This window comes from Papilio polytes, unplaced genomic scaffold (genome assembly GCF_000836215.1).
Source record: "Papilio polytes unplaced genomic scaffold, Ppol_1.0 DF824047.1, whole genome shotgun sequence".
NCBI lineage: Eukaryota > Metazoa > Arthropoda > Insecta > Lepidoptera > Papilionidae > Papilio > Papilio polytes.
The window spans coordinates 4,334,738-4,361,531 of record NW_013525157.1 but is presented as its reverse complement, the minus strand read 5'-3'; the positions used below and the strand labels follow the sequence as shown (position 1 = coordinate 4,361,531).

At 33.2% G+C, this 26,794-nt stretch overlaps 3 protein-coding genes across 5 annotated transcripts in view; 1 reads left to right on the top strand and 2 right to left on the bottom strand.

Moving 5' to 3' along the window:
• Positions 1-3,022: 3,022 nt before the first annotated feature.
• LOC106100778 (sodium- and chloride-dependent glycine transporter 1-like) lies at positions 3,023-17,063 on the bottom strand. 2 transcript variants are annotated; one of them, XM_013279801.1, is made up of 13 exons: positions 16,675-17,063; positions 15,015-15,171; positions 12,413-12,700; positions 11,752-11,905; positions 9,425-9,557; positions 8,943-9,077; positions 8,732-8,835; positions 8,263-8,500; positions 7,997-8,125; positions 7,579-7,788; positions 7,194-7,367; positions 6,797-7,003; positions 6,624-6,715 (listed from the first exon to the last, which is right to left on the bottom strand). In XM_013279801.1, exons 1-12 carry the CDS (start codon positions 16,741-16,743, stop codon positions 6,842-6,844), a joined length of 1,953 nt encoding a protein of 650 aa, XP_013135255.1. In that variant the 5' UTR covers positions 16,744-17,063; the 3' UTR covers positions 6,624-6,715; positions 6,797-6,841. The 2 variants fall into 2 exon arrangements, with proteins under 2 accessions (XP_013135254.1, XP_013135255.1); XM_013279800.1 differs by lacking the exons at positions 7,194-7,367; positions 7,579-7,788; positions 7,997-8,125; ... (6 more) ...; positions 15,015-15,171; positions 16,675-17,063 and having other exon boundaries at positions 3,023-6,715; positions 6,797-6,917.
• A 1,355-nt stretch (positions 17,064-18,418) lies between these two features.
• Positions 18,419-22,847, bottom strand: LOC106100412 (probable transaldolase). Of its 2 annotated transcripts, none has more exons than XM_013279249.1 (8): positions 22,609-22,847; positions 22,306-22,418; positions 21,909-22,032; positions 21,598-21,705; positions 20,422-20,553; positions 20,218-20,343; positions 19,728-19,953; positions 18,419-19,220 (listed from the first exon to the last, which is right to left on the bottom strand). In XM_013279249.1, exons 2-8 carry the CDS (start codon positions 22,400-22,402, stop codon positions 19,035-19,037), a joined length of 999 nt encoding a protein of 332 aa, XP_013134703.1. In that variant the 5' UTR covers positions 22,403-22,418; positions 22,609-22,847; the 3' UTR covers positions 18,419-19,034. The 2 variants fall into 2 exon arrangements, with proteins under 2 accessions (XP_013134703.1, XP_013134702.1); XM_013279248.1 differs by lacking the exon at positions 22,609-22,847 and adding an exon at positions 22,510-22,602.
• A 504-nt stretch (positions 22,848-23,351) lies between these two features.
• The window catches only part of LOC106100355 (heat shock 70 kDa protein 4), a gene marked incomplete at its 3' end in the record, with an annotated part of 8,243 nt that continues 4,800 nt past the window's right edge, over positions 23,352-26,794 (top strand). Inside the window, exons 1-7 of the mRNA XM_013279182.1 lie at positions 23,352-23,730; positions 24,111-24,351; positions 24,591-24,732; positions 25,070-25,206; positions 25,300-25,454; positions 25,684-25,886; positions 26,115-26,233. Of these exons, the coding sequence (XP_013134636.1) occupies positions 23,615-23,730; positions 24,111-24,351; positions 24,591-24,732; positions 25,070-25,206; positions 25,300-25,454; positions 25,684-25,886; positions 26,115-26,233 (1,113 nt within the window). The remainder of the gene's footprint in view (positions 23,731-24,110; positions 24,352-24,590; positions 24,733-25,069; positions 25,207-25,299; positions 25,455-25,683; positions 25,887-26,114; positions 26,234-26,794) is intronic.

Below are 26,794 nucleotides of genomic sequence, written 5' to 3'. Positions count from 1 at the left end.
CATTTCTCGATTCTATAGGGTAAGAGCAGCTGCCCCCACCCTCTGACGAATTCCACACCTGATATATTATCTACAAAGCAAAGTCTTCAAAGTATTCACAATTTATTGTACAATTATGATAGAGTTGTTATTGTGATTAAAGTAAAGCGGAGGACCACATACTGCTTAGAAGGGAGGAAGACCTATGTGCATTACTGAGTGATCACATGGGATTGTGATAATGATGCGACCCTCATTTAGAAACGTATTAACACAATTTAAAACATCCAAACATAGTCAAACTATGGTCTTCCGTATAGTGATGTCATAACTTTCAATCATTAACATGGCCGCTTTAAAGATATTCGGAAAATTGGAAAGTGGGTAAATTAAGGTAATCGATTACGTTAACGTAATAAATGACATCTTGTTAACACGACAAGTTTTCTATTTTACGTATCGCTTCTTATAAATAAATAAATAACTAATAAGCCCTTTATATAACTTTTGGCTTTGTGTTACCGCGATACTCCTATTCTTTCCATCAGAAAAAACATATTAACTAATAGTAGTTTTGTTACACTATGTTGATAACAAATATGTTTATTGCAAATGCGATCTATCCGCTTAATCGTGATTAATTTTAACATATCTAACATTCTGTACCGAGCGTTAATTAAAATCAGGCGACAATACTGACCAATATGAAGTGATCGGCTTAGGTCCAATATCAAATCAACCTATTAATTATTTATTAACTTCAGAAGAAGGTATATATATCTATGTCCTCTTTCCATATAGACCGATGTTCTCTTAAACATGATACGAATAAGTTATTGGGGAAAGCGGGAAAGTGAAATAAAACAATCAATAACCACATCTGAACATATTTATTAATAGCACAACAACACTAAAAACTAAAATCCTTATAATTTATCACATCATCTCAAATGACAATTTCAATACCATCCTTGCCCGACATCCATCATGTCTTTAAATAATGTTATCAAAGATATGATGTCTTCCGTTTCTAAAATATCACCCAAAAATACAGCCTTCTAATAACATTCAAAACACTTCATTCTTGCTCTCACCTCGATTACATTCTATATTTACAATAAACATCTATGTAACATCGATTTAATCAATAATCATCTAAAATACATCAAGTTTAACAACAATAACTATTTAGGCTTTTCATAATACATACGTATCTCTTTCTGAAGGAATCATCAGCGACTTCTGTTGTTCATGTATTCATTCCTTCATCGCTACAGCACATGTTGCATTAAAATCTTTGTGCTCGGACAAGATCGGTTTACGTATTAAATCATTTGGCGTCTAACGAGGTAAAACAATCGAGAATACTACTTTTGTAAACATTGGGTATAACATTACTGGATAAATCTTGATAGTTATCAAAATAAATTCATCTAAAATAATAAAACATAATTGGATATCATATTTCACTTATCAATAATTATATCTAGAAATTGAGTAAAATATCTAAACGACAATACTAACATCTAATTCTGATACAACAATAGATATGGTACTACGTACCTACATTCATTTACAAAGTTCAAATTGAGATAGTACATGTATAGTGACTATTTTAGTGAACTTCCTTAAAGTTAGATTCACTACGGAAAAATTATCATCCAATACGCCTAATCAATTATTTCTGAAATCCAGAACTACTAGAGACATATATGACCAATTAAAATTACAGATATGCGAAAGATACAGATCCATGAATAATAGAATCTAAGGTAATAAGTGTCTACACCACTACATATACACATTGAATTAGAAATAAAGAATACATATACAAATTATAAACAAATATAAATTAGTATACTCGTGAGATAACTGAAATGTTCATCTCTACCTATTCAGAGTTTTAAAATGTCTGTTACTTTTGTCATATTAAATGTAGACAAATGTGATATTTGATCATTAGATTGTATACAAGTATTTATAATATCATTAAGGGCTTGTCCCACCACCGGCTGATAGGGGCTCAGTTAATTTAAAAATGACGTCACTGTCAGATAAGGCAACAATCCTATATTTCCATCACATATTTTACACGTTAGATACTTATCACACAATTTACAAGTTGGTGGGACAGGCCCTAAGGATCGTAAGACAATGTGTTTTTTAATTGCACATATGTTTGTGTCAAAATTATATTACATTTAGTTTTTACATTCTGCATTTACGTGGTCGGTAAAATCTAGACATAACAAAGGTTGAGCATATTTTCGGATTTAATAAAATAAAAAAATTATAGTTTAACGAAATTATTTTGATTTAAAAACCCGTAACTATACATTTGGCATCAGAGTTTGTACAAGTCAAAAATTTGTTCGAATTATATTACTAGTATGAATTAATGTAACTTAGTTAAAAATACACAGGCTTATTTTAACTGGCGAAAATATATGTATTCAGAAAAATGTTTTGTAAAAATAATCCAAAATACGTAATTTTTAAATAACACTATTTTAGAGACAAACATAATTCAAATATTAAAAAGTTCATATTTTACGGGAAATTAACTATTATTACAACTAAAAAACAACCATTTTTACTTTTTGCACATTCAGTTCTTTCCATGAATTATAAATTATTTATTGATTAATGTTAGAAAACAAGTAAAATAGAAAGTAAGAAGTGAAAAGTCTTCTTTATAGATTTCGTTTTGTTAAATTTAATAATTGCATAGGAAGTAATTAAACCGAATTTGACAATAGATGCTTTAAAGAACCCTTATGTGTCAACACAATTATTTGCAAAAAAAATAGACGGATTAATAAAGTGGACGTACATAAAATTACATCTAAAGAAGTTGAGCTTTGCCCTACAGTAAGATTAGGTCTAATTAAAGTTTGTTTAATAAAATTTTATTATTTTTTACTTATTTACACAGTGTATTGTAGCAAAATAAAATAGATTTATAATTTCAAACCAGTATTAGATACAAAATAAATGCAAGCTAAGCGTATTAAAATAAATATTTGATTTTATTTTTATTTAGTATGGATCGTTAGTGTTCATTTCTTCAATTTCATGAAATTGAAATCATAAAATAAATTGAAACTTTTCAAACATGCTAACATTATTTGCTTTATTTAATTAAATAAATAAATTAATTTGGAATAATTTAACATTTAGACGACGATTCAGATCTCGGATGGAGTATTTGAACATGTTAGTTATTGATTGTGTTTAACACAGACTACGTATTTAGGAATAAAATATTAATAAAGCTATTATCAATTATTATTAACGTGTAATAAAGGTAAAATAAGATTAACCGAAAACTCTTAAATCAAGTTGCTACTTATCTATTATATAAATATATTAAATAAATCTCATACTATTTTTTACTACCCTGAATGTTATATTCTCTCGACGTCAGTAGTTCAAATAGAATAGGTAGAGATTTTGAATCATTATTAATTAAATTAAAATAATTATATAAATTGATTGTCAATTGACTTGTGAGATGGTACACTTCATCTCTAAATGGTATCCAAAAATTGAAAATATAATATTGTCTATGAAAAATATTGTTGTCTTTCTTAGCACCACTAACCTCTTTTAAAGGATTCAAATATTCAGTATTATTGAGGCGTTGGTTTTGCCTTAATGTGTATGATCATTTGATTATACATACAAATATTATGCAATTTTATAGCAAATTAATCATGCGGGGATTTTAAAAACATAATGAAAATACATTACATCATTAAATATTCCTCAATCAATTCTATACACATTTTACTGAGCAAACCATTTTTTATATTAATATCGTAGTGATTCTTAAACGATTATTCAGAATATTACTTTAATTGAGTTTTTATTAACAAAAATGTTAATTGCTGATAATTATTTATTTTCCTACGTGCTATTTACATCTACTTTAAAGTTCTACAATTATTAATCAGGGATCAACAATTATAATTTAGAAGAAATTTTCGCACACAGAACTAAGTCGAACGTTTGCCGATGCGTAAATATTCTGAAGTGCTGTATTGTCAACTAATTTCATTAAACTCAAGAAAAGTTCTTAATTAGTTAAAATTACCTATTATCTAAAGTCTAAAAGTTAAGCTCTACTATCCTTATTATTTTCGCTAGACATCGGTTCATTATTTTTGGTTTTTCCGATTAGAATCTTAGCAGAAGTCGACGACGATGGCAAATTACTGACCGTGCTTCCCTTTATTGATGGCGTTGCAGTACTTGAAGTAGTCGCATTTGTTTCATTTCCTATTTTTTTAGCTATCGTAGTGACGACGTTAGACGAGATATCAGTTGTTACCGACGTGGGGACACCTTTGTGGGCCTTACTCTCAGATGGTCCAATTGGTATTTCTGATTTTAACGTTGGTGAAACTTTAGATTTCGTTTTTTCGGAAACTTTCTTGACTTCTGCAACGGATTCCTTTCCAGACGACTTTACATTATTTGCTGATTTAGATATAAGCGGTCCAGAAGTTGTGGTTACTGGGTCGTTTCTACTGCTTTTAGTAATAGACACCGAAATTTTAGATCCGGATATAACAGTATTAGTTTGTTCACTTGGCGCAGATTTTCCAGAACTAATTTTTCCTGCAGTATTTGCCTTATCAGTGGACAAAGAACCAGGTTTAGCCGTGACGTTTGCCGTTCCTTTTGACGCCGACATTAATGGAGATTTCTCCTTAGATTTTGGCTTTACTGATGTCGCAGATGCTACAGGGCCAGGTTTTATAGAAGTATTAGGACTTACAGCTGGCATGAAACTTAAAGAATCAGGTTTATTTGATATCTTCGCTGTGGTCATTGATGCTGAAGGTAAAGAACTAGGTTTGTCAATTGGATTTGTTTTTACAACAGGCACAGAAGACGAAGAAACATATTTATCCGCAGTATTTGTCTTCCCGGTTGACGTCGAATTCAAAGAGCCGGGTTTGTCAATATTATTGGCTTTCCCTGAAGGCACAGAAGTCAAGGGGCTAGTTTTATTTACAGTTTTAGATTTATCCGTAGAATTAGCTTTGACTGCTGTTAAAGAAGTTAAAGATTTATCAGAAGTAGTAACTTTTCCTTTTGGCACAGAAGTTGAAGAATCAGATTTATCCGAAATATTTTTTTTCTCTATTGGTTCAGAAATCAATGAACTAGTTTTATCTACCTTTTTTCCTTTCCCTGGTAGTAGTGAAGTCACGGGTTCTATATTGTCCGTAGTATTTGCTGTTTCTTTTGGCACAGAACTTACGAAAATAGGTTTGTCTGATACTGCTGAATAATTGGCTGACATACTAGCACCAGATTTAGTTGGCAGCATCGTTAAAGCATTTTGTGAATCTGAAGTCATTTTTGGCATAGTCGGCTTAATAATAGCACTCTTTGCTTTGTCTACAGGTATGCCGGCAGAAACTTCTTTAGATATGTTTACTTTAGGATCACAAACAATAGTTCGGTTTTTGGCATCGGAGATACAAGTATCGTCTACTGTTTTCTTTTGTCGTTGCAGCTGCTTGTTCATAGGAACACTACTTCCAGATTTAGGGTCCTTCTCTTTATCTGGTGTATTTTCATTATTACTTGATGTCAAAATTGCTGCCTTTTTTGCACTTAAAGAGAGTATTTGAGGAGTAACACCATTTGAAGTCTGTTTTTGACTCTCATCCATCAAAAAACTTTGCTTATCATTTTGTTTTTTACTAGGTGTTTCTTGAATTTCCAATTTTGAACGCTCTGCAGAATCTCTTTCCTGCACGTTTTTCTTCGTGTTATCAGCCGTAGCCGTTCGAGTATTTTTATCTTGCAATTTTGTGTTGGTGCTCGAAGTCGAATTTGCTTTTTCAACTTTGGAACTAGTAACAGGGATTTTAGAATCAGTCTGTACTATTAAAGGCTTATCAAATGAAGTTTGTTTAGTACTCTGTCCCGATAATGGTTTTGTTACAACTGAAGACACAACAGTTGTTTTTATATTTGGACTTACAGTTGTTGAATGTTGCTTGATGTTCGAAGCATTTGTAATTATGCTTTGTTCATTTTCTTGGATACATTTTTTCTGACTTTCACTTTTTGATTTTACAGTGTCATAATGTTTCTCGCCGCTATCTATTGTACTCGGTATAGATTTTATTACATTGCCTTCTATGGTAGATAAAATTGGGACTGGCGTTACATGTAGAGGTTCCATCTCCTTTATTTTATTGTGTGTATGTATTTTAGCTGTTGTAAATATTAGAGGACTAGGACTATAAGAAGATTTAGTACTTTCGATTTCAACGATTAATGAACTTTTTGTCGTTTTCGAGGTGGAAGTGTCGATGGCACCAAATACATTTGTGTTCATATAGTTATGAATAGATGCTGTTACGGATGTGCTGGCACTTTCAATATCTGTCGTAACACCTTTAATAGTAACATTTTCAGAAAAAGTAGAAGTAGTCGGGGAAGTTTTTACTTTAGTTCCAATGCTTGTATTATCTGATTTCCCGTTTGTTGAATCAGTCTTAGATTTTGAACTTACAAATTTGGCACTTTGTTTAAATTCACTGACATCGTTTTCTGACTGCAAAAGTGGTTCATTAACTGTGTCATCTGAATCGTCTTTGAAATTAGGTATTTTCCTTTTTATCGAACTACGTTTTGTTTTAGATGGCCTTCTTATTTCGCTTTCAACAGAACTGGTTATAGATGTAGTTTCTATACCATCTTGAGATGACTGAAAAGCATCATAAACACATTGTTATTTTAAAATCCTAACATTTTACTGGCATTGAAATCGACGGAGCAGTGTACTTACAGAATTGTCGATCCTCCGCATTGCGATGAGCGGGTGTGCGTGGGGTCATGCGCCGCGCTCGCGCAGCACGGGGCGGCCGTGCAGCATGAGCACGGGCGGCGACAGCTCGGGCTCGGCGCGCATGGCGCACGTCGCCGGCGCGCTTAGCACGCAGCCCGTGCCCGCCGGGCCCCACTCCTCCGTCGGACGCGCCAGCACGCGCGCTTTCTGCAACATCGCCAATACATCACTATTCACAGCATACGAACACGTTCACGGATTTGTTTACAGCTTCAAATGTATCTTCATGTCTACGAAGAACATTAAAGGATCATGACCACTTTATGATATATATGTAGTTCATTGATGTAAATAAAATTAATTTTGTGAGTGGATATCAAAAATATTTATCAAGTACCTCCATTATTGTGAGATCGTCAGGTCCGCTACAGATCTGGTCGACGGCCATGAGCACAACTACGACAACAGGCAGCACCCCCAGCGTCCAGCCTACGGCGTCCGCCCACATCGGGTATACGTATTGTCCGTACGACGCCGGCTTGTATTCAATCCAGTTAAACACCAATATAAACTGAAATTGTAGAATGGTTGTTGATACCAACAGTTATGCAGTGTGAAAGATTTCTAAATAATTTACTTAATTCTTACTAAACAACGTTCATGTGATTGTTCAAGATTAACTTAAATGGAATAAGATTTCATAATAATTCGTCTTTAAACAGGTTTACAGATTTCTAGTGAGAATCTTAAAATGTATAGTTCACAGAAATGAATGTCCTTGCCACTAGAGCAGCGGGGGTGATGATACGCCACATGGCGCTCCAGAAGATAACCCAGAGCTTGGATTGGCGTCCGATCATGCTCTGAATGTCGCGGCAGAACTTATCCGTGCCGTAGATCCAGGCGATCAGGATGCACTCGCCGATGGCAATGATCAGCACCGACCAGTTCGCCGCGTACTTGTCCATCAGCTGCAGCCAGTACATTCCGCTCTGGAAGCAATAGCTATATCATTATTTGTTCTCGAAACTTCAATATTAGGTATTTCAGATAAATACATTTAAAAATGAATCCAATTAAATTCAACCCCATTTACCATTTTCAACTAATTCAATAAACATGTCTACACTTGGTTTGACAACAGAAATCTAAAAGTTATTATATTACAAAACAGTATTTAATAAAACAAACAATGCTTACATTAGTGGTGAAAATGAGACCTCCTAAATAGCCAAATATAGCGACTGATAACACTACCCATCCTTTCTTCTGTCGGAAATTCGGGAAACGATCAAGTATTGCTGTTGTCACGGTCTCCATGAGAGCGAACTGGAAGTTATTTAAATAGTTTTAGTAATCTTTTTTATAATAGTAATCACACCGGACATTGGCTTTAAAAATCTATATATTTAACAATAATTAATTAACAACTATAATCGTGAATCTTTGAGAATTTTTTGCCGTACCTGAGAATCCAGACCAAGAGCCAATAGCATCACAAAGAAGAGAATAGACCAAAGTGGGGAGACTGGCAGTCTAGTGACCACCTCTGGGTACACAATGAAGGCGAGGCCGGCGCCCTGATCCACCACGCGGTCCACGCCTACGTTCAGCTCGTGCGCCAGGAAACCAATCACAGAGAAGATGACGAGCCCCGCGAAAAACGACGTCGCTATGTTAGATACCGCCACGATCAACGAGTCTCTGAAAACAAAGATATTAAAACATCTATGAACAAATGTATACCCCGATTGCCCATTTAAAAAAAAAATATTGAAGTTTACAACAGGGACTCTCCTCTTCAATAAAGTATTCATTCGAATAGAGCTTCGACAAATTAGTCTTTACGCTGGCATCGCTACAAACATCACATATCGTAAATAGTAATCTTATCTGCGAATGATTGGAAATTGCCAAAAAAAAACTCGTACTTACATGTAACAGTTGTTAGAAAATTTATTATACGACGAAAGTGTAATCAATCCTCCCCAGGCTGGGCTCAAGGCGAAGAAAATTTGTACCGCAGCGTCTCCCCAAACCTATAAAGATAAACTTTTGAAAAAACCTAGATTTACAAACAAAGAGTAGTACAAAAAACAGAGAGTACTATGCTACCGTGTACTAATTCAACAGTTTTAATTATTACCTGTGCATTAGCCAACTGGCTGAAATCAGGTGTCAGATAAAACAGTATGCCAGTAGAAGCACCCGGTAACGTCACACCGCGAAAGAATAGAATCACAAGCACCACGTACGGAAATAGCGCAGTGAAATAGACGACCTGAAAGCAAAAACAAAAATATGTAATAACACATATGGATGTGTTTAATTTTATTAAGTTAAACACATGTCGCTCTCTGTAAAGCATATTTTACGATGATCAGACTATCGTGAATCTCTATAAAATGAAATATCAATTTAATTTGTAGATATAAATGAATGACTCGCTACGCGCTAAGTAATCGACTTGCCACAGCAATTAATTTAATGAATTTTTAAACAATGGATCAAATTCAAGCGACACAATTAATAAAAATGAGATTATTCCTATAGTTAACATGAATTCCTTAATCTAGTCTATTCAATGCCATATATGTGTAAATCAAAAATATTTTGTTTTTGACATACCTTGCCTGATGATTGGACTCCTTTGAAAAGGCAGAGATATACGATTAGCCAAGCTACGAAGAGACACAAAGCCATACTCCAGCGAATTTGTCCTGTTTCTTCAATTCCCGAAGACAATCCTAGAACTTTGTTACTGAAAGTATAAAGAAAACGATGATAATAGCAGCGGAAAAGTATGAGGCCTTTGTAATGTTGATTATGTTTAAATTTTAAATAATAAAAATTTCGGTTTTACTGTTTTTCAACGACTTCTCTGTACGCTTGGGCTATCGTAAAAATCGACAAAATTATTATAGTATGAGATTTGTTGGTGTACCTAAAGCCCGATAACTACACAAATTAGATACAAATGTTTGACGATGACGTTACGAATGTTTCCTGGCAAATGTGTTAGTCCCTCCGCAACGGTTTGTAATAATTCACTGTACTGTCAGATGGGTAAAAGTAACATAATAAATTCAAACAAAACAGATGAATATAAAGTTAAAAAAAAACACGTGATGAAAAGCGAGCTCTACAGAATACGACCTCGGAACTACAACGTTCGCGTGTCGCAAAACTCTGCAATGCAATTAGGTAATTACTTCTGATTATGTTATGGTCTAGTTGAAAGCTTTTAGTTAATACTTTCTGACAATGCTTTATACTACTTCATGAATAATATTAACATAGAAAATATTATAAAAGTGTACGGATATTTATGTCTATCAATACTTTTTGATCACATCACATACTACATCAAAGGGATAATAAATCGGTCTATTGGACTCGTAAACTGATTTTCTTCCTTCACTGGACATAAACATATGTATTTATGTAAAAACTTTTAACGTGATAGTTACTTCATACATTCAACCTAGCAGTTTAACAAATTTCAGTTTATCTGTATTAATTTATGTAAAAGAAGGCAAATTAATTTGGAAAAACAAATAACATCTACCATAGTAAATTATTTTTACCAAAATATGGAACACGTAATAATGAGGACGTAGAAATAAATTTAAACCAAATGAACCTTGTAAATTCCGCCACTACTTATAAATTCAAAATTCCGTACATTGGCTGGTGCCGTGGAGGTTTATGTACCTATATCAATTTATCATTTTTACTTATTTTCTAAGGTACCCATTTCATTCAAAAAGTGTAAACAATGTTTATATCTGATCAGAAGATCATACTATGAATATAATATTACTAGCATCGTCTACGAAAACGTCCGAGTGGAATAAAAAAAACAAAAGTGAGTAGTCCATGTGTTCTCATGTTACATACATGTTCAGCCGTTTAGGCTATAAACTCTAACAAACACCTATCCATTCCTCTAAACTTTCGCAGTTATAATATTAAGATAAAAATGATTGCTTATAACATACAAGTAAAACATAAATCTTCAACGTCTGAAATTTAAAAACAAAGTAATAAAAAGACGAGGTAAATTTTAAATAAAAACCATCTCAGACTATTGCAATGCAAAGTAATTTATAGCAAGTCTTCATTTCCCTCATTCCCTAGAGGAAACGTTAGCTTTTTTCTTTATAAAAAAAATACATTTTTGCCGATTCTGTCGCCTATCAATAACTTTTAATATTGCATTTCAATCTAAAGAATCTTAATAGTAATTTAAAACCTAAGACTATGAATATAACTGAACACAAAAAAATATAATAAGAAGATTCGCTTATTCATAATTTTAATGTTAAAACGACCTTGCCCATGCTTACCTAGGTATATGCAATATTGAATTTGATATCTCCTTCAAGACACTTCAGGTTATTTCTTACAAAGAAAACATTCCTAGGATATTATCAGGGATAATCTCCTAGTACATGTTATGAATGTTTGCTAACTGTGAAAATTTTGGATTTACTTATTTTTGAAATAAACCTTGGAGTTTGTTCGTTGTTGTTGGCAACAATCATTACTAGTATTAACCGTGTGCGTTAAACAGTAACATTGCTAAATATTAAATATACCTAATCTATATCTATATCTATACTAATATAATAAAATATAAACATACATTACTTCGTGGCGTAGGATGGCAGCAATCCTAGCATATTTTTGAATAATTCTGTCTTTAATAAAAAGCCCTACACTTACGACACGCTTTAGGCTATTTATTTTCACACTATTATTCCTAGGGGGTAAATAAATTAGAAAAAACCTTCATATCAAAATGGGAACTTTAACTACAAGCTGCCAACGTTGACTAAGCAAGGTTATTATGGTAACGGTAATTTTGACAGAAATAATTGTAAACAATAAAAATTTTATAATTTCATGCGGATGAAGCCGCATGGGAACAGCTGGTCAATTATAAGACTTACGTGAAATATTCTTCTGCGGGAGGCTTTCTCAGAGCGACATCCGCCAGGGCTGCTGTATCTTGTAATGCAGCGTAGCTTTGATTGAGACATTGTCTTAAGTAATACGTTCCATTCTTTGCTTCACATTCATCCGCTTCTTCGTACGAATAGCAATCTAAAATAGTGATCGAAGGTAAAATGTGTACTGAAGTTTTTGATTTAACTCTCCTATAAAGCCTGGAATCTCATATATAAACGATTGCATTCCATTCGGCATTTTATTGTTTAATTCAATTTAAAACTGAAATTAAGCATTTGACGAGTCCGCCGATGAAGTTTGGTTTTAATAAAGTTATTTGTATAATATTTTTCTTTACTTCATTTTCAAGTCGACATTTTAAAAATTGCCATCTAAATACTCTAAGATATATTTAAAAACGAAAGTTGTATATTCTAATACAAACGAGAAAACACACAGCGTAAATAGCTAGCAATTAACGAATACATGAGATGTATCCAAAAAAAACTATCAAACAATACCTGATGCCATCGTTACTGTTTTTGTTGTTTTAACTTTTCAAAGGTTAAGTATAACCATAAGAGATTAAAATCTGAAGTTGAAAATATTCCATAACCATCATTTGTTTAGTTACAAAAGTTTGATAATATAAAACCGACTCACACTTAGTGCTCCATTCAGCGTCACAGTTTTGCCAGGGCAACTGATAGAAAATGCTGACAAACGACACAGCCATATAATATATAGTCCACGCGATGATCAGGTTGTAGTACAGCATGACTATACAGGAGACAATGACCATGCCATAACCGAGGCCACGGAAGAGGGGACAGAATCTGTTGTAGACGGCAACAGGTCCTAGAGCTGCGTACTGTCCGAACGACAGCTCCATAAACATCAGAGGGAGGCCGGCTATTATCAGCATCACCGTGAATGGAATCAGGAACGCACCTAGAATAAATTGTTATGCGTAAAAAGATGGTTTTGGGAAATATTCGTAAAATCATCAAAAACAATAACTACGATTAAAATCGGTAATGACATAATGTATGTACATGTTTCATAGCTATAAATCAAATCTTTCGTGGTGTATTTTGTAAGAATCGTTTTTTAAAAAAACTTTTCTACTTGTTTCTGCAGAAGACTGGACTCTGTTGGACTCTTCAATTCTTTTTATCTACAGAAAGAACAATGACATAGTTAGATATTTTACTAATTCTATAAATGCGCAAGTTTAGATGGATGGATGGATGGATGTTTGTTTGAAATAAAAATAACTACATTATACTAGAATCTCCTTGAATCTATAAAAGTGCTAAATTGTTGTTGTTTGTGTTGCCACTTCTTCGAATGAGCATAACATGCTTTGTGACGGTTTTAGTATGTTTTCCAGATGAAAATACCTTTCTATGAAATATCGAAGATGAATGTCAAAAGAACTTATATAAAATGTTTACAAGACGAGCAAATATATTAAAAATAAAATAATTGTTTCCACTAGCAGAATACATCGCCCACGGAGCAGACAACCTTGAGACTTCCAGACAAGAGGGTGAAGCAACGTTCTAAAACGCTTATATAAAATGTTTTTTCAACGCTTGCTTTAATATTTAGCTATATTTTTCAGCTTCTATATGGAGAAAGAGTGAAATAACACCATTCGTCTACTCAGGGCGGAAATACCGCCCGGCGCACTTTTTACATAAAGCATTTCTCGGGAAGCAGTCCCGCTTATTTGTGAAATATGAACAAAAGCCAGCTGAACAAAAAACAGTTAAGTTGAAACAGGAAAAGCACTGAATGGCCGCAGTTCGCAAAGTTATTATTTTTGATTCATAATAAAGTTCTATGGATATCGTATCATAAAATTAGTTAAATTACCTCGTTTTCATAGTGACGTTCTGTACATTGCGTACAAATACAAACTTATGAAAAACACCCAGTTTAAAAGAGAGTGTCTAATTATTTTGTACATAATGGCCATAATCTTATCCCGTCCAAACTACCATATTCGCTTTACCTATAGGTACTTGAAACAAAACGTTTGGTTAACAATAAGTAGAAAGACATTACATACTTTTTAAGTTTTGTATATTGAAACGCGTTTGGCAAACTGCCAACGCATTCACCCACAGCCGCGGCACGCTATTTAGAGGAAAAAATTGTTAAACTGTTTTTACGTTAATATCTTTAGTATATGCTAGATTTTGCCAAAAAGTGTTACGGTTGCAAATTATTGACAAAACTAAATACAAACCCACCCTTATCTAAATAGAATCTATCTAATAACTGTCGGTCAGTACAAATATGTACATACCTACGCTGTATTTTAAGTATTTGAAGGCTCGCTTATATTTTAAACAGGTAAGAATATTATAATCTGCTTAAGAAATATGCCATTTGCACCCTTCGCTCGACTAATTATGTTAATTAACATATCGATAACATGTCATGTGGCGGTTACAATTACCATTGTCCCGATAAAATATGTACTAAATACTCGCCAAGTTTTATTGCTAATAAACAAACATTTCAGGGTTACACCATGCAAATAAGAAAGTTGTGTCCTAACTATATTGGATTCCTACTTCGCACACATCCTTCAAACTTGCAGAATTGCGTAGCTACAGTTCGTAACTATTGTTGTTGAAGGACGGTCCAGTTTATGGTTACGCGGGTCCTTACAAGTCTTAAACTTTAACAAATAGGGGATCTATGACGTCACTGAACTAAAGAGTCTTTTAGTGCCGTTTAGTTCGAAATGAACCTCAAAAAATATTCTTTTAAAAATCAGAATCACATAAGTTTGTACAAGTTAAAGATTCATGTCTGATTTGCGTATGTATGAGCGTTGTTTTAGTGTTATTAAGAAAAAGCTTAGTTAACATTATATGCGATGTTCTTTTCAAAATCTGCATAAAAAGCTACGAGCAGCGCCTCCTCACGTTATATAATATGATTCTCGAGAGCATTTGAAACATACCGGACTTCGCTTCACTGCATATTAAAACGTGCATAAAATTACTCACACCGGACATTTATTTTTTGTCTGTTGGTACCGTGGAAAAAATATTAATGATTAACGCCTTATAAAATTACATTAAAATAAATTGCTATTTTTTTTCACTTAACTTTTTCCACTAATTAATAACGAAAACTTACAGAAAGAAACTCGCCGATAATCTAGATGAAGGAAAACCCAAAGCCAAAACAACACCAGAACAAACTCTGTTAGATGTCAATCATACGGCAAAAAAGTTAATACCTCCTCCATTATTGTAGCAAAGGTAGGGGAAGCGCCACACATTGCCCAGGCCCACGCTATAGCCCAGTAGGGACAGCAGGAAATCGAAACGTCCCGTCCAGTTGCCACGCTCCGGTTCGGTCTCCTCGCCGCGGTCCTTCGCCCCTTTCTCCTTGCTCTGCATTGAAAAATATAAAAAAAAACAATCATCAAATGTTTTTACAAGCATATAATAAAGAAGTGACACCTCCGCACGTTTCAGATTTAATAATTGTTAATTCACAGTTTTCGAAATTTAATGACCTATCCCAAGTTACGTTTACCTAACATTTACAAAACATTGTGTTTATCATAATTTACCAAAGATTCTGTTTATTTAAAAACATCTTAATTTTTAAAAGAGAATTAAAAGTGATTGAAGGAAACTAAATGATCAGAAATAATTGAGTGCGATGTTTGTACGTAATTAAACGAGATGACAGCTCATCGGACTGCTGCACGGTCAATAAAATTTTCAGTAATTCATTACTAATGTTTATATATTTATTGCAACAGCGTACTGGTAGCAAAATTAATTAATCTGTATTTGCTTGTAATTACTATTTACTAGCTCCGTCATTAGCGGTAAAATATTAAATACGCAAATGTAAAGCGTATTTTCCTTTAATCTAATTATATGATTGTATGATGTTATATTCGAAATGAATATTTCAATCCAATAGACGAAACTTCTGTTGTGGTAGGTCAGGATTTAAGCACATTAATTATACTAACCACAACAATTTGACCATTCTTTACGACATTCTGACATATTTTTAAAGTTTAAAGACTGCGATTATTACAATGACCATCACCGATTGAATTATTCGTGCAACAAGAAGGTTAAAAAGCTTGTCCTGTAGGTGTCGAAATTTAAACATACATAGCTTTTCTTATATCATTATTTTCGATCAAAAAAAGAACTTCAACTTTATATTTAATCAATATTCTGCCAACTCAACTAATCTATCACACTTTCCCAACTCCCGAAGGATCTGTCCTCATGCTCTCTAACTAAAAAGTTTACCGAAAAAGAATTACAGAATAACTTTTGTACCCTTCGCCAAGGTATAAGACGTTTATTATTTAACCAACTATGTTATAGGCATCCATTTAGCTATTAATAAAAAAAGAAAATCATCACTCGATTGGTACTGACTTATGCTGAACGTACATACCTGTATGAATTATAAAAAATATTATAACGTAAGATAACCCTTAAAAACCATGAGATAAAATTAATATTTAGCTACACCTTACTAGGAAAAGGAGAAATAATATCCATGATATTGATTGTTCTAGTTATTTCCTAATCAAAACGTAGATCGAGCATTGATCACTGGCTGGATTGGCTTTATTACGCTGGGGAATGTTTCACGAAGCTCTAACATTTTATAAAATTAGTTATCATCAAAGGATTTCACTCATAAATTCAATTGAAATTATATAAATAATTACTTTGACGTAATATAATCAAATCTTAGTTATAATTTTATGAACGAAATAAAATGAATTATTTTGATATAATATACTCTTTATTCACCAAATAAAGTTTATGTTAATTATTTTGTAATTTATTTTCAAATATTACAAATCATTTTTATCGTTTTATTTATCTACATATGTAACATATGATACTTACATCTGGATATTGAACCTCCATGGCAGGAATGTCCTTGGCGACCGCGGGGATATGATCAGATCTCTCCATTTTCGATTTAAAAACACAAATTGAAATTAAGCGATACGAGTGTGGTGTCGGGACATTTTACGAGTGATCACTAAAGCGCCGAACGTACTGAAAGCAATCAGCACAGCTTCCACATCCCACTCCGCGAGCTCACGCCGCACGACTCGCCGGGCACGCACACATCACAAGAATAAAATACGCCCCACGCAACGACACCCTTAAAATCTCATATGATATTAACATTTAAACAAATTATCATACGATCGGCTTGAATAGCCATTAGATGGAAAATAACACAAAACGCAGCACCGCGCAGATGTCAAGTTTCGCATCGACCGAACTTTGAATGAACATCTAGGTCAATATCAAGCCTCCGCCGCGTCCCCCGCCCCGCTCGCCCGTGCGCCCCAGCGCTCCCGGCGGCTCCCGGCGAAAATCACATGGAAATGTCCTGATCCTGCCCAACTTCGCTACACCTATCCATACTTCATTGTACATCACGGGGCGGCTATGACGCGAGAGGTTACGTAAACATTTGCCATTCTGCCGATTTCTAATCCACATTGCAATTTATTTCACGTGTCCCTTAGAAGAATATTTTATATGAAACATACATTTATTCATCAGTTACAACACAATTTTATCGATCGCTAATTGCAAGTTCCGAAAGTTTAGCAACTTAATTGCAAACTGAATGTTTAACTTTTTTTTCTAAGGTACCCACTCTTTTATTTCTTTCATATATTTTTTATACCAAATAAAAAACAGAACTTTTAACTAATGTTGAAAGGGCGTAGAAATAGAACAGATTCGAACCTTGCGCCACCGTATCATTTATCCGACTCTTAGCCACTGAGCCATCGCCCCTATTCAGCATACAACGCCATTTTAGTACAGTTGGAATATGAAGAGCCTATAAAGCCACTCGGCGCCCTCGTTGAATGTTTGAAGAGTCAAGAGATAAAACCACTTAGAACAGCTATAGTGAAAGGGTATAGGCCACCTATTACCTTGTCGATAAAGTTAATAGGCTATTATTTCGAAAGCTTCTATTAGATTCGTAAATAGAATGTCTAGTTATCTAAATTATCGAATTTTCATTTTTAATACTACTGAAAAATACATATGTTAGTTTCGTTGAATATGAGATTCATGTCGGGTGAAATTAAAATCAGGACGGATATTAGGGCGCAGGCAAAGCGGGCCGCGGGAGTCGTAAGGTCGCTGAAACTGGAACAGCGTATCGATTGTGCGCGCGGTGCCGGGGGTCGACCTAGTGCACCCGGCACCCGGCACCGGGCGGCACCCGGCGGCACCCGGCGGCACCCGGCGATACCCGGCGACACCCGCCACCTAGCTCTCGCACACCAATACCCTTCACTGCTAATATCTAACACAATTATCGAGTTACCCGAGAGGCTGTAAGCCTTAATTGTAGATTCAAAGTTCGAAAAAGGTGATAATTTTAATTGCAGAACAGCGAAATCGCTGATTGTTTTAAAAATTGAATTGAGAACCTCCTCCCTTTTGAAATTAAGTTAATTTTTTTGTTACAAATAGTATGCACTTTAAAAATGTATGACCAACTGCTATACAATGGTCAAATAAATAGGTTTTATCTTATTTTATCTATATAGGTTTCTTTCGAACCAAACGTTTAATTTTTTTCTAAAAGGAATTAATAGAAAACACCATATGATTTTCACATACTTTAATAAAAATACAAGTTACAAAATATTTCGAAAAACTGTGTACAAAGTATGAATTTCAAATAGGAAATTTTTAAGTAGGAATGTATCAAAATCTAAGGCACAAAATACAATATATATTTAAGTAACTGTAACCTTACCACTAATCCTATTAAATATATAAAATGTTTAACACTGAAATGTGCGTAAGATGTATTAAACAAAAACTGTAGGAAATTATCATCAAAAGGAATAAATTAATTAGTACAACTTTTTATGCTCTAGTTTATTCCTTTGATAAAACACTTGAGAATAAATACGATTTTAAGACAACTGATAAAGAAATCTTAAAATAAAATTCCGCTGAAGATTCAATAAACTTTACAAAGAATAAACAATAATAATTATTTTTCATATAAAATAATCTAAAACACTCAGACAGGATTATAAAAAACAAAAAAAAATATGAGCTTTATAGCTTGGACCCAAAACATATCATTATCAATAAATGCGAAATAAAAATACATAATATGATATTCTTCCCCTCAAAAATGCAATAACATAAAAAATATAAAAAAGAAAACATGAAACAATCACCCATTTATAAATCGCGGTATTTTCATACTACTTGGTAGCGAGCAAAGTCTTAACAAGCGATTCCAACTTTCTGGTATCGGCCGCAAATTTCCGAATGCCATCGGAGAGCTTGTCTGTAGCCATTTGATCTTCATTCAAGTGCCAACGGAACTGAGCTTCTGATAGAGATATTTTCTCTATATCACTTTTAGCAGCGACCTTAGGGTCAAGTACCTAGAAATTACAGAAATAAATTATACTTAGAAGCTGACTTAAATACTCTTATTTTTTTTTTACCAACTACAGCCAAAATGTACTTGTTGTATTTGGGAATTATGCATAGTGTTGAATTCATTCACTAAACTAGCCTAAACAACAAGTGTAGCAAGACTTTAGCAGTTTAACCTTTAAAAGTTTCATTTCCCACTGAAGAAGACATTTCTTAAGATAATAATGTTTGCAATATACTTGTTAAAAAGATATTGGTTACTAAAATGTTTGTAAATGAAACCATAAACATATTGGACCTAAAGTTTAGTGTGGTAACAACCCCTAATTACCAATACTGTTAAAATTATAAATGCACCAGTTTCCAGCCAAAGGATCTAATATAATCTTATATAATCTCGATGAATTTGGCATAGATGTAGAGGATAGTCTGGAAGAACACATATGCTACTTTTCTTTTAATTCAAGACTGACGGGCAAAAGCTAGTATGTTGTAAGCACATAAGTACTTACTCTTTTCAATGGCTGTTCACTGTTGGCCAGCTCCTGCAGCAGCTTAGGGCTGATGGTGAGCAGGTCGCAGCCGGCCAGCTCGCGGATCTCTCCCGTGTTGCGGAACGAAGCGCCCATCACCTGCGTGTTGTACCCAAACTTCTTGTAGTAGTTGTACACGCGCGTCACAGACAACACGCCAGGGTCCTCCTTCGCTTCATACGTCTTCTTTGTATGTTCTACATACCTGGTGAAAGGTAAAACGACTATAGTACCCGCCGATTGATTTGACACGTCTGCAACATATGAACTCTTTTGCTCGACGTGCCAACGATAACGAGTAAAAATGCTTTCTCGTCAATTCCTATCTAACATGGGCTTCAAGTAAAAGAGTTTAACAATATAAAACACCATGTTAAAGCGAAGATAACAGCCATCACACAGATACAATTGATAAACAAGCTAAGATTTGAAAAGGAAAAAATGCTTAATAAGAGCCAAATGAACTAACCAATCCAAAATGCGTCCTACAAATGGCGATATTAAAGTAACATTTGCCTCAGCGCATGCTATCGCCTGATACATTGAGAAAAGTAGAGTTAAATTACAATGTATTCCATGTTTCTTTTCCAGTTCCCTGTAACGTAACAAATATTTTTATTAACCAAATATAAGCAATACTTGTGCATATTGTATGTTACAAAATAATACATACTTTGCAGCCTGGATACCTTCCCATGTTGAAGCTAACTTTATTAGAATCCTCTCCTTCTTGATGCCTTGCTCAGCAAACATTCCGATCAATTTAATTGCCTTTGCCATACTCGCATCTTTGTCAAATGACAACCTATAAAACAATTTTTTTTAATACTAGTAGATTTTTGTTAATTTACTAATATTTCCTTTAACCATTCCAACTAAGCTCTAAGCTTGTACTAGGATATAGTTCACGACAATAGTCGAATGGCGGGATTCGAACCCTCGACCTCAAGATCGGTAGTCCATACCCCAAACCATTAGGCTATTGGCGTTTTTTTGTTTTAACTTCATTATTATTTACTAAACATCAATAATAGTTTAAATGTAATGAAGAGCAATTCAAGGTCATATATGCTGCTTTCCGAATAGTGCAAGAATCAAATCTATTTCTTGCTGTATGACTTATATTTGCTTAGTCAGTATAAAACTATTTTTCTCAGTCTCATAGTAACAGGAGACTAATAACAATGACTAATATTTTGCAAGAGTGAGGAAAATTACAGAATAAACAAACAACTAAGGAATTTTAAATGATATTACAATTATAACGGAAATAACTGAACTCAAACAATATATGGCTTAACATTTAAGACTTAATTTTAAATATTAATTGTAAAGCAATGTAATATTCAATTAAATCCAAAACTTTTTATTAAACTATTCATCAAATTGTTTCTTGTTTAATAAATTACAAGTTAGTACGCCTACTTCGCAATAAAAAAATTAAATAGAAGTTTTTTTGCTTTTATACCCCCCAATTTATATAGCAATTGTAGTGACACATGACAATTACAGTCATGTTTGCCAACTGATAATGGAAATAGGCACTTAAGTTGTGTCATTGATAATGATACCTTTATCTCTCTTAGATCAAAATCATTTAAATTTTAATCAAATGAATTCATTTACATACATCATGTTAATAAGATAAGTTTTTTAACCATGTTACATAATTATGTATAGCTATATTTGATTCTGATAAGACATTTTAAAATTAGTTTATTCTGTCTCAACATATTCACAGAAGGTATTGGTTTTTAAATTATAGGAAGCATCATCAAAAAATCGTGATTTAACTCTTAAACCATTTTTTTTATACATCTATTTGTCTTCATACAATTAATATTATTACCTGGCATCCACTTCAACAGAAACACGTCCCGGAATAATTTTTAAAATTTCACAACCAAATAAAACACTCAACATATCCAAGATTTCAGTAAGTTGTTCCTCAATGGTTCTGAAAAAGTCAACATGATAAATTACTAACAATAATTGTGAAAAAAATATTTAAATACTAAAGAAAGTTTTAGAATATGACAAAAATAATAAATAAATCTCATTAAATAACTAACCAGACTAAAGAACTCTTTCTAACAAGAAAGTTTTAATATACTTCTAAAACACATTATAAATTAATTAAAATAACAACAAAAGGCTCACCCTCCACATTCTTTTCCATATTTAACAGCCTTGTCCAGCAAATGCTGATACTGTTCCATGCCAGCGGCAGACAAAATTAGGCTTGGATTTGTTGTTGCATCCGTTGGCTTGTACGCTTTCATTGCTGCAAATAAAAGTTGCAAATTTGAAAAAAAAAAACATCAAAGCAACAGAATATTCATAAATGCCAATTATTTTACATTGGTATTATACAGGAAGAACTAATAGTTTTTTATAAACAGTAAATGTTTTGGTAGTGCAAGTTCAAGGTTAGAACTGTGAAAATATTAAAATCAACAAAACTGTGTCCACCACAATCAGATAAAGAGGAAGAGTTTAGTAAGCATTTAAAAACATTGTAAACCCAACACTTCAAAAATATAATTATAATTCTAACCTTCAAAATCTCCAGTATCAGCGACTACGGTGGAAAATTGTTTTAACTGGTCAAGAACACTCATTTTGGTACGTTTCGCTAATGGTTCACTTGTCATACTGTTTATTATGTACCTGTAATATCAAAAGAACAAAATTAATTAAAGCGTGATAATTATATGTAATCGCTTTTGTAATCAGTCTGCAAGTGGAAGCGAGCGCTCACTTGAAGGTGACCCCGTAAAGTAAGCACGCGATGTCATGCAATAACAGCACAAGCAAAGAGTACTGTAACATACATAGAAACAAGTTAGTTATTCTTTACCAATATTACTCGCCGCGGCGGTATATTCCTTATTGATAACCTTTGCTGTGAAGTGTTATTCTCTAATCTCTATCCTTACTTGCACCGTGTTTAAATCTAGAGTTATAATATAATAGATTTCCTGTTCTATTCTGACAAGATCAGAAGTTCGAATTAAAAAGTGAAAAAAAATAGGAGTTCAAAAGTTTTGCAAAGTTAAGCGAAGCCGATTTATTTTATTCGATTTGAATCGATTAAAGACTCGGATCAAATCAATCGATGTCATAATGTCATTGTCATTATTATATTATCAATGTATTATTGCCATATAATTTGTCATATTTTTCCTTTTGAAATCTTGCTAAATTCCTAATGATTTCCAGCATAATCTTTTCTCACAAAACTATATTATATTAGCTTTTTATTATAATACTAGACTTCAGTTTATCTCACACAAAATTATTGAAAAAATAGATATGTTTAAAAGCCGCTACATACAAAGATTGGATCAGATTTATAATCTCTTTATTTTTGAAAACATTAATTAAGCCTTTCAAATTGATCAGAATAAAATACGAATATTTATGTAATGTTTATATGCGTGAAACATAATAAAAATGTACTTTTATACTCTCAAAGATTTTCATAAAGTGGAAATGTAATATGAAAAGAAATAAGTAATAGGTAATTGCAATATTTTCTGCGACCCATACCAACTCATGTCCTTTATTTATACCAATTATCTGGAAAAATCAAGTTTTCCTACTTCAAAAGTTCTGTTTTATCTGTGCTTCTAGAAAATTCGCGTAACGGATGGATGAAATTCATTGAACATTGAATAATAATTTTAATACAGTGTCTGTAGTGGTTGATACATTGTCTGTTAAACAGTCTAGCTTGCGATTTTAACCGGCGTTCTTTTTGCAATTGATTGACTGATTGTCATCTGAAGACAACGTGTTTGTGTTAATTGATTATCAGTGAGAAACGAAAAAATCCCTCGTTAAATTGCAATTTGTGTTAAATAATGGCTGCAATGTCCGTAATAGGTATTGATTTCGGCAACGAATCTTGTTATATTGCGGTAGCAAAAGCAGGTGGCATTGAGACAATAGCCAACGATTACAGTCTACGGGGTACACCGTGAGTAATATTTTCCGAACCTTTTTTACCTTAAATAGTATTCTTGTGCTTGGATAGTTACATATCACATTTTCATATTTTTGGTTATTTTTCTGACATAACATTTCATATAGTTGATTGTCAATTCTGGAAATAATACTTGACATTATTATAATTTACTATGAAAACATTATTAAGTAATTAAACGCATGCTAAATCCATTTTCAAAGAACTAATCCTACACTTGAGCTATCTGTCAATAATTATTCAAATGAATACCTTACAATGACTAAGCTTTTTATTACGAAAACATACAAACTTACGAACACAATTTCTTTTGAAAGCTAATTTTTACCCTAAAATTATGATATTCTCTCATAGAAATCAATTTACAATTTCAGGTCATGTGTCGCCTTCTCTCCGAAAAATCGTATATTAGGAGTAGCTGCAAAAAACCAAATGGTGACAAATATGAAGAACACAGTCTTTGGTTTCAAGAGACTCTTGGGTCGAAAATTTTCTGACCCACATGTACAAAAAGAGTTAAAACATTTCCCATTCAAAGTTGAGCAAAGGGGAGATGGTGGGATTGGTATTAGAGTTAATTACTTAGGAGAAGACAATGTTTTCAGTCCAGAACAGGTATGAAAGTTATTATTTTAGTACTGATACATTCGATTATCATTATTTAGTTAAGAAAATCATTGTACATGAAATAAACTTTGTTCATATAAGGTTATGTCCAATTGACATGTGAGACCTTGACACTTGTAGGTTGCTAAGAGCACTTATAAGGATACAAACTACAGAACAAATTATCAAAATGTCTTTAATTTATCTTTAAAAACTTTTCTAATAATTGCAATAAATAACTATTTCAGATTACAGCAATGCTGTTTACAAAGTTGAAGGACATAGCAGCAACTGCGTTGCAGACACAGATCAATGACTGTGTCATTTCCGTACCAAGCTATTACACAAATGCTGAAAGAATGGCTTTATTAGATGCTGCAGGAATAGCTGGTAAGAATGTTTACAATTTTTATATACAGATAAACTTATGAACTAATTAAAATACCACTTTTATTGACTAAATTATCATTATTCTTTTGTGCCTCAGACACTAAATTACTAACAATGATTTTATCTGGACTTTAATTTCCAACACTAGTTGCCAAGAATTTTATTTATCTTCAGTTTATTTTGGATGATGTGTTACCTAACTGCGATTAAAATATGTATATTGTACATATTATAAATGCAGATAGGTAACAAATAGTCTATTATAATTTTTTTAATTATAGAACTTTTTGACTTAATATTTTGAATTGACTTTGAAAATTACTCATTTTATTTTAAGGGTTAAATGTGTTACGTCTAATGAATGAAACAACTGCAACTGCTCTAACTTACGGTATTTACAAACAAGACCTACCAGCTCCAGAAGAGAAGCCACGAAATGTTGTTTTTGTTGATTTTGGATACTCATCACTACAGGTTTGTATTATTAAAATCTAACCATACTCATTACGAAATTTAGAAAAAAAAAAGATTGCAATTAATTCAAATGTTATTGTTTTTTCTCTGTAGGTGGCAGCATGTGCATTCAACAAAGGCAAACTCCGAGTACTGGCCACTGCTACAGATCCCTATTGTGGTGGACGAGACATAGATATGGCTTTAGCAGAATATTTCTGTCAAGACTTCTTGACACGGTTTAAACTTGATCCTAAGAAAAATCAGAGGTTTGTTGGTCCTTTGTATTGATTGAAAATAATTTTTATACAATACTATGATAAAAAATGACAATAGTGTATTTCCCTTGTGGTCTGGAATATTGCAATCTAACCACAGTTTATAATTTATGTGTGATACAGTAAATTATAAGGTTATTTTTTAACATATTTTGATGACCAACATAAAAATGTTAAGTTTATTAAATGCTTTTACTTAATATGGAAGGATATTTTCCAGGGCTTTCTTACGTCTCCTGCAAGAAGTTGAGAAGATTAAGAAGCAGATGTCTGCAAACAGCACTCGCTTGCCACTCAACATTGAATGTTTCATGGAGGAGCGAGATGTGTCGGGAGAAATGCAACGCTCCACTATGGAGCAACTCTGCAGTGAGACATTCACCCGAGTGGAAAGGACTCTCAGGGCTCTTTTACATAATGCTAGTATGTATTCATCATTTCATTACTTTGTATTTATACATGTTCAATTTTCAAGTTAACTTAACCGTTATATGACTGAAGATTTATGAGAAATTTCTGCATAAAGTTGTATGTTATCTGAATATTTTTGTATAACTTGGTATTCCATATGCATACAAAAAACAAATATTTTTATATTTGCGAATGTTGTCGTTAGCAATAGTCGGTAATGTTTTTATTTCTTCTTTTTAGAACTGAGGCCAGAAGACATCTATGCTGTGGAGGTTGTCGGAGGGTCGACTAGGATTCCCGCTGTCAAGAGTCTAATTGAGCAAGTCTTTGGAAAACATGCCTCAACTACTCTAAACCAGGTAACATAAATATGATATGAGTTCGAATCGCGATGACCAATGTGATTTTCTAATTTCATATGTAAAATCGTGGAAATCAACAGTGTTCATCTTTAGGCAAAAATGCCTTGTCCATTTCAACAAGACAAACTCTGCGTGTTTGTACAGATAATGTGATAGCAGTAAGTGGTATAAACGAATGTATATTAATAAAAGAAACTAGCCATGTACCACTAACTGACTTTTTATTGTACAGATACATTTATAAGCTGTGTTGTATTGGTTTATGTTCCGTGTCTTGTTTCACAATGTTTTCGTGTCAAATAATTGTAGTTTTTAATGTGGAATACCTGGCGGTAAACTAGTATTTCCCCAACTGTACATAATGTACCTGAGATTCTTATGGTGAAAGACAACATTGTGATGCAACCCGCACATATGAGTACAATAAATTCAAAGATATGTGATGAAGGGCCTGGTGATCCAGTCCCCTGCTCAAAGGGAAAGTTAATAAAGTCATTTTATTTTATTTTTATATGTGTAAACTCAACCAACCCACAGTAGGCTAGTGTGGTTCACTAA

What these genes read in the sequence shown, in the direction of transcription:
- LOC106100778 (XM_013279800.1), bottom strand. Translation starts at nt 6,817, where the DNA reads ATGCGGAGGATCGACAATTCT. An exon ending in TGCGGAGGATCGACAATTCT is followed by an intron (nt 6,716 to 6,796) that starts GTAAGTACACTG and finishes GATGCTTTTCAG; the next exon opens with TCATCTCAAGATGGTATAGA.
- LOC106100412 (XM_013279248.1), bottom strand. Translation starts at nt 22,580, where the DNA reads ATGTTACAGTACTCTTTGCTTGTGCTGTTATTGCATGACATCGCGTGC. An exon ending in GAAGGTATCCAGGCTGCAAA is followed by an intron (nt 20,344 to 20,421) that starts GTATGTATTATT and finishes GTTACGTTACAG; the next exon opens with GGAACTGGAAAAGAAACATG. An exon ending in GTAGGACGCATTTTGGATTG is followed by an intron (nt 19,954 to 20,217) that starts GTTAGTTCATTT and finishes ACCTTTCACCAG; the next exon opens with GTATGTAGAACATACAAAGA.